The following is an 8,335-nucleotide window of genomic DNA, read 5'->3' as shown; positions in this document are numbered from 1 at the left end:
AAGAAAAAGAAAGAAAGAAAGAAAGAAAGAAAGAAAGAAAGAAAGAAAGAAAGAAAGAAAGAAAGAAAGAAAGAAAGAAAGAATGGAGTATATGCATCTCAGTGTGCTGGTTCAAGAGTGTGGGGGGTAGATCATTTAATGAATTGATCTAATTTTCTGAAATGCTTTTCACCCATTTCAGGTTGTTGCTAAAACAAAATCAAAACAAAAAAAATATGATGGGCTAGTTTACAATACAATACCTTACCATTACTTGGAATTGGAACTGGAATTGAGCTAAGAGCTTAGAATGGCATTTTTATCTAAATGGTAAGACACTCAAGAAGACTCTGACAAACAACTGGAACTGATACATTTTTTATTTTTATGTAATAGATTTATGCCCAAACTTCCTTTCCCTCTTTCTGCCTGAATATCTCTGCATATCTCTCATACAAAAATATTTATTATTTCCTTGAGATTTCTTTAAAATTCACAGTATAATATTCAACATCCATCTTCTGAATCCATCTTAACATAATTCTTTTTTCCACATAAAGATTTTTTTCTACATTCAAGTTTAGCATGACAAAGATATTAGGAGGGAAAGTCACCTTTTTATTTCTACAGAAACTCAGCATTTTTGGAATATTTATCTCAAGTATATGAACTTCTAATTAATGCAAAAGTTAAGGAATATACAACAGTGCTATTCTGGCAAACAAGTATTATCAAAAAGAGGATGTTGCAAGTAATAATAGTCCACAGAAAGAAGAGGAAGAGCAGAAGGATATGAGTAAACGGAAGGAAGGGAAATAAATGATCCTTTTGAGTCAGAAAAGACCTGGAGGAACATTTTGCTTCTCTATTAAAGTAGTTCTACTGGAACTTTTCTATCACAGATTAATCTGAGCCAGAACTGTTCTAGAACCAGTTGTCCTTTTCTATAGAACAAGGAGCCCTGGAATATATAAAAGTATACAATTATTTCCAAAATATATACTAGGTCCGTGGTGGTGAACCTATGGCATGCGTGCCACAGGTGGCATGCAGAGCCTTCTCTGTGGGCATGTGCGCCATTGCCCCAGTCCAAGGCCTTAAGTCCCGTCCCATGAGCAATCTGCATCAAAATCTCCCCGGCAAGTGGCTTTTTAAGCTGGGTTTTATAAAACCTTTTCGCTTTAGGCCTCTGCCGCCATGTGCAAAAAAAAAAAAAGTTCAATCAAACAATTTCAACTTCTGGGGGGGGGGGAAAAAAAGATCTCGCAAAGTTGGAATTGATTGATTGAGCTTTATTTTTAGTCCCACACAACGGTGGAGGAAGTGATGCGTCACAGCTGGAAAGGTGCCGCGTGGGGGTGGGGGAAGCAGCAGGAGCAGGGCACTCCATGCGAGGGGTGGGGTGGGGCCTGTGCATAGGGTAGAGAAGCAACGCGGCGGCGCTAGCATGGTGGTAGACCAGTTGCTTCCCTCCCCCTGCCAGACACCTGCCAAAGACGCGCAGGGTAAGGTTGCCAGGCCTGCCCCCGCCCAGATGCTCTCGCCTCCCCCAAGTGTTTTTTTACTAACCTACCTTTCAGCTACATTCCGTTTCTCTGTTCGCTTCTCAGCCTTCGCCACATGTTTGTGGGACTATCGGTAAAAAAAAAAAGTTCCATCAGACTTTCTAACTTCTCACGAGATCTCGCAAGAAGTTAGAAAGTCTGATGGAACTTTTGTTTTTTACCGATAGTCCCACAAACATGCGGCGAAGGCTGAGAAGCAAATGGAGAAACGCAATGCAGCTGAAAGGCAGGTTAGTAAAAAAAAACGCTTGGGGGAGGTAAGGGCATCTGGGCGGGGGCAGGAGCAGCAATCTTACCCTGCATGGTGGCGGGAGGGTGGGGCACGTGCCCTTCCCATGCCAGCCCCTGTACCCATGCTAGGTGGCGGTGGGCAGGGCATTGAGGTGGGGGCTGGCAGGCCGACCAAAGCAGCAGGTGGAGCACTGGAGGCTGGGGGAGAGAGGTGCTGAAGCATGCAAGGAAACAAACTAAGTTTTTTTGGGGGGGGAAAGGTCAATCAATCAATTCCAACTTCGCGATCTTTCACAAGAAGTTGGAATTGATTGATTGACCTTTTTTCCCCCAGCCCCCCCTTCCTTTGTTACCTTGCACGTGGCGGCAGTGGATCGCGAAAGAGAAACGACACAGGACTGGGAGTCATAAGGCCGCGGAACAAGCCGAGAGGAGGTAAGGAATTGGTATACCGGATCCCCCCTCCCCTACTCCGCCTGCTGCTGAAGGGTTGGCCCGGTATTCACAGCAGGCTGCGGAGCTTCAGAGTGTGCTGGTCGAGGGGCCGGCAGGCTGTGGCTGCTGACAGACACAGTTGGCCCCCATGCTCTCGCTGTGTGCAGCGGCCAATAGTGTCAGGCAGCAGCCACCCCAGTCCCTGCCTTGCTTTGCCCTGCGGCAATTGCACCCCTGCCCTGCCCCCTGCCTGGTCTCGCCTCACCCTGCAGGACGAGCCTCCTGCCCACCGTCCCACCCACCAGAGACCCCCTGGATCTCCCACAACCCTGCCCAACCCCCATAGGCATCCCTCCCCACAAGCAACATTGAGGTGGCCACGCCCACCCCAGCCACACTCACCGTCTGCCCACCCAATGGTCACGCCCACCCACTGGGCCACGCCCATCCGACACCCGATGATAAATAAGTGGGGTTAGGGTTGCAGTTTGGGCACTAGGTCTCTAAAAGGTTCACCATCACTGTACTAGATGAAACCTGCAACATACCCTAGCTTGTTCATGTGAGATTAGAAGGGAAATTTGCTAATTTAATGCATAATTAGCTTGAGCTCAAATGCTATAAACCAGGGTGTCAAACTGCCAGCCCGCAGGCCAGATGCATCATAGCAAAACCATGCCCACCTATTGCCGGCAATGGCAAAAAAAGTCACGGTACGTTGCGACACGTCACGTGACGTTGCGAGTTTGACACCCCTGCTATAAAAGTTGTATCACATCTTACTTAAAATTCTACCATTTCTACCACTACATTCCATTAGAAAGTGGCATATGCAAAGGGGAACAAATCATTAAGTTTTTTCTTCAGCTGGAGGACACATGAAGCAGGGTTAATATAAGCTGATGCAGTTGAACAATTATACAATATGTAAATTGTACATTGTGCAGCTATTTTTTCAGTTTGACTTGTCCAACATGTAAGTTGTTAAGCAGACAGAGTAAAAGAGCTGTCTGCCAAAGGAGGGCAGACAGCTCCTCTACGTGTGGGAAGGAAACTCCTGCATTGGGCTGGAGAAAGGAAGCTCAAATCCCAAAGATCCAAGTTTAATTTCCCTGGCCTATCCCAGATCTTCTCCTCCCCTCCATTTGCAAAATAGGGCTGCTGTGCTGTGCTGGAAAAAGAAAGATGGATCCTCAGGATCCAAGCTTCCTTTCTCTGACCAAGCCTGTTGGTTCACCTCCCCTCTGTATGCAGAAGGGAATAATTGTGCTGGAATGGAGAAAGGGAACATGGATCTTCACGATCAAAGCTCCCTTTCTCTGGCATACTCCAGAAGTTCACTTCTATTTCATTAACTACCTGCAATTAATTCTCAAAATGTAACAAAAAGCAAAACACAAGAGTCTCTATATCAGCAGTCCCCAACCTTTGTGGCTAATAGCCTGACTGGGAAGAAGGGAAGCAGGCCATGCAAGCGGTGGGCTGGCGCACACAGCTCCACTTAGCAAGAAAGAAAAGAAGCTTTTGGGGTGCAGTCTCGACTTCTTCAGGCTTCTCCATATCAAAAGCCTTTGCAAAGGGACATAAGCCTGAAGCAGAGTGAGATCGCTCCCCTGAAGCCTTTCGTGCATTTGGAAAAGCTTTTGGCACAGAGAATAGAAGCCGAGTGGGGCTGCGAGTGCTGGTGTCTGCCGCTCATGTGAACGAGGCTGCATGCATGTGCGCACTGGCCCATCACTCATGCAGTCCAGTTGTGAATAGGCCACAGCCCAGTAGTGGGCTGCAGGCCACAGATTGGGGACCCTTGCTCTATATCATGGGTAGTCAACCTTGGCTCTTTTATGACTCGTGGACTTCAACTCCCAGAATTCCTGAGCCAGCGAGTCATAAAAGAGTCAAGGTTGACTACCCCTGCTCTATATCATAGGAATAGAGCTATATTAGTTTATGATGGCACCAAATCTGGTAGCACCTTTTCCAAATATCATGGTCATTTCTTTAAAAAAAACCAGACTTAACAATTTCACGATCCAAATCAAATGGATTATTTTATCCTAATCAGAGACTATTCCACTATACTACAGTTCTTTTTTAAATACCAAGGCTCATTTTCTCTTGTAAATAGTTTCAGCTACAGGAACTATATCTCCTAATTTCTTTCATTGAATTAGTAACTGGAAAATTCAGGACTGTAACAATGGTACTGGGATTACTGAGCCACTGAATGTAGGCCACAATCATTCATCCAGCTGAATCTATTAAGTTTCACTGACTTCCCTCTAAAGAGAGCTAAAGTAACTGGAAGCATTTCATGGTTCTATTTTAAAACCTCAGGCAAACAAAGGCTTCCTTTTGATCTAGGAACTAGTTACAGGGATTATGCATTGTCCACCATAAAATGTTACTCATATCAAATAATGGAAGCAAAGACATGTGTATATCTGCACATGTAGCTTGTATGTTTTTAGAGATTTATAAAAAGGACAATATTTCCTTAGAACAAGCATATTTCATATTTAGCAATTCAGGTACACAAATCCAAGAAAGTAAACAAAACACTTGTTTGTTCATATGTAAATGATTAAATAGAGACTAAGAGAATTATCATTTAGACTGCGCAATCAACTTAATAATGAGGATGAAAGAACCTTTATCAATCAAGAAAGACAACTTGCTACGTTACTTTCTTTCATATTTCACCAGAAGTTTCAAACTTTTCCAAAAACTATAGTATGAACAACAATACCAGAACCAACATTTATATCTGATCTCCCACTTGCACTAAGATACTACCGGGGGGGGGGGGGAGTGAGGAAAACTGAATAGCATGGAATTCATTAACTCAGCAAAAATACCATTCTCTGCACCTTTGGCAACAGAAGCAACATTTCTACAACAAATCTGTAAAAATAAAAAATAAGTTTCATTTCATTAAAAACAAAAAAATTGCCTCTCACTGATCACAAAAGAGAGTTTCAACCCATTCCCACAATTCAAAATACTGAAAACAAAACAACCTTCCCCTCCAAATTACTCTTTTCCATGTCAGTGGTGTACAAAAATAATATACAGGTTATTATTGAAGTTCTATTTCTTTTCATTTTTTTAATTGAAAGCATCAACTCTGAACTTTTGTTTAAATAATTTTAAAACACAGTTATTAATTCTAATCACAACTATTAGCCAGAGAAAGATTTACTGCATGTATAAAAATGGTTAGCCATTATGTAGCAGTGGACATCAAAGTAATCTATTAGGTGGAGACTTCTGGTTCCGGTACGCGGTGACGCCGGTCGTGTCTGGAGACTTGTCTCCACTCCGGCCGGGTTTTCTTGGCCGGTAGACCCATTAGTGGGTCGAAAGTCACCCTGGAGGGGCGACCACCGAGGAGGAGGCTTACTGGTGACTGTGGGAGGGCGGCAGCTTCTCTTTACAAGCATTTCATCTATATCTTCGAGGATCAGAAAAATCAAAGACTGAGATTTGAACCTTTAAAGCAACAAGGCTTTAAGGATAAGAGAAATAGATGTCCAATGCAGAGGTCAGGATGCTTTTTACTGTCTCAAATGATATTACAAGCAACAAAGAGAGACCTATCGGCTGAAAGGGAAACTTTGTTATGGAAACCTGCCTGGCACAAAAAGAAGGCCACAATAAGACTGAAAAGAGAAATTTAAAATTATATGTAATGGATCAAAGGCACTGTAGAACTATGGATTGATTTAAGGATTAAGATTTTGAGTTAGAAGAGAAAGATGGGTGATTATTAGAATATATATATTAAATAGATTAAGAATGTATTCTTTGGAATAATAGGTTTATTTGTATGAAAACTATTATGTAATGGAATGAAGAAAATTGAAGAGGTGTTTTAGATTTGGATTGACTTAATAATTAATTGAATGTTAATTTAATAAGATGATGTTTTTGTTTGATAATATGGATGTTATTAGGTATGATAATTAACTGGATGAAATTTGAATCTCGTCCAATGGACTGAAATGATTTAAGGTTTGATATTATCTTGTTATCTTAAAGAGATTGATTGACTGATGGATTAGATATGTATAGGATAGACTAATATTTTATTTTAATTAGGAGATATTAGTGGAAGAAGAAATAAATAAGACTTATGATAAATTTAAGAAACTAGAATATACCTGGAAGGGATACCTGAATTGATAATGTGTTTATTTAAAGTTAAATTTGATTATGGTAATTGTAAATTCATAAAGCTCTAAAACAGGTTTAGGATTAATAGAAATTTAAATTAGAAATGGATTATTTTAAATATATTAAGCTATTTGAGGGAAATAGAGAGGGAATATTTGATGTATTGATTTGAGTTATTTATATATGGTTTTATTTTTGGATGTTTGATTACCACGGTGTGTCTTCAGCACTTTGTTCTAAGAATTAAAAAACTAATAAAATTTGATTTAAAAAAAGTAATCTATTAGGTGGACAGGAGGATCTAGAGCACCTTTAAAACTTCATCAATGGGACATGAATGGTTCAGCCACTGTTATCCCATAATTCGGCTCTGAAGGAACTGAATAAAAACACACCAGAAATGGCTTATGCAAAAGAATGGATCATAGACTGGAAGTTCCCACTTTTGTTACATAATTTTCTATTATTGCTTGCCCAATTGTTACACATGCAAAATTTACTCATTAAAATAAAGAACAAAGTGATATTTTAAAACATTTAATTTAGAAAAATAATCTAATGGCCTTTATGAAATACTGCTATCCCTCTATTATACACATACACACATACACACAAATATTTTTATCTTGGAAAGTTTAGCCTTACCTGTTAAAAGAAGCCTGTATTGAGGGATCCTCTGAACTGGCTTCAGCAAATAGTGTTTGAGTGCCAAGTTAGCACAGCGGGGACTCATCTGAAAAATAAAATTCTAGAATTTTCACACCAACTGACTTCATTTAAAGCAACCTACTTTAAAACTTGCAAAGTGAGTTGATCTGAACCAAATTAAACAGCTATCATCCTTGTCACTATAAGCTGATTTTTATATCAACAGAGGATTAAAGTGGGCTGGTTTCACTTTAGAAATGTCCTCTAACAATAAATAGCATGTCACTTTGCTATGATTGTACAAGCTTCACTGTTTTGTCTTTGCCCATTCCTGAATGAGCCAAATATAATTCATCCATGCTAGGTAGATACCCAACTGTAAAACACCGAAGAAAATGGATATTTTTCTCCCTAGTGAAGCAGAGGCGTTATGCCTTCATATAGATTCATGTTCAAATATACAAAGATAGATTCATAGATTCATGTTCAAATATACAAAGAAACTAAACATGGAGGTTTAGTGCTTTAAATGTGGTGCTTTAAATGTGCACTTTGGCAAAAGATTTCATCTGAAGTGAGAAATGATTTTACCAAAAGCCTTGGCTTATGCTAACATTTATTAACAAGGTGACGGGATTTTCTGATCATATTATATGAATCAAAGCTATCATGGACCTTATAAGCATCTTTTTAAGACAGTAATATTTTGATAATTAACCCCTTAACATATATGCAATCTAACCCTCACAAAACCTTCATTCATATGTATATTATATCTGAAAAGAAATAAATGCATTTATATCCTGAACTGACATAAAACTATCCTTAAACCCAGAATCAGTAGACAAAGTGGAAACCAACATATTTAAAAATATTAAATTACCTCAAATTCTCGAACAACAGCAGCAAACCCAGGGTTCTTTTTACAATGTTCATCAAGGAGGGTTATATTCCTATCAAATTCTTTTATGTATGTTGAATACATCTTTAAATAAGGCCCCTTTTTCACAAATATATCAGCAATTCTCTGATGGTCAATCCTAGAATTCAACACAGCAAACAATTAGAATTTGCAGCTGAAGAATGTAGTACAGGTAGTCCTCAACATATGATCACAATTGAGACCAGAATTTCCATTACTTAAACAAGACCGCCGATGGCAGGTTGAGATCCCCCATAACTATACGGCATTGGTCACGTTGGTCAATGATCTCTGGAGGGCCAGGGACAGAGGTTATTCCTCTGTCCTAGTTCTTTTGGACCTCTCAGCGGCTTTTGATACTGTGGACCACAGTATCATGCTG

At 40.1% G+C, this 8,335-nt stretch overlaps 1 protein-coding gene across 1 annotated transcript in view; it reads right to left on the bottom strand.

Moving 5' to 3' along the window:
- The window catches only part of FGD6 (FYVE, RhoGEF and PH domain containing 6), a 50,781-nt gene that overhangs the window by 15,575 nt on the left and 26,871 nt on the right, over positions 1-8,335 (bottom strand). Inside the window, exons 7-8 of the mRNA XM_015812747.1 lie at positions 7,915-8,071; positions 7,029-7,116 (exon numbers count right to left, since the gene is read on the bottom strand). Coding sequence (XP_015668233.1) covers positions 7,029-7,116; positions 7,915-8,071 — 245 coding nt within the window. The remainder of the gene's footprint in view (positions 1-7,028; positions 7,117-7,914; positions 8,072-8,335) is intronic.

Source organism: Protobothrops mucrosquamatus, unplaced genomic scaffold (genome assembly GCF_001527695.2).
Source record: "Protobothrops mucrosquamatus isolate PMUCROS unplaced genomic scaffold, P.Mucros_1.0 scaffold_65, whole genome shotgun sequence".
Taxonomy (NCBI): Eukaryota; Metazoa; Chordata; class Lepidosauria; order Squamata; family Viperidae; genus Protobothrops; species Protobothrops mucrosquamatus.
Note: the sequence above shows the minus strand (reverse complement) of the source record. Positions and strands in the feature narration are given on the sequence as shown.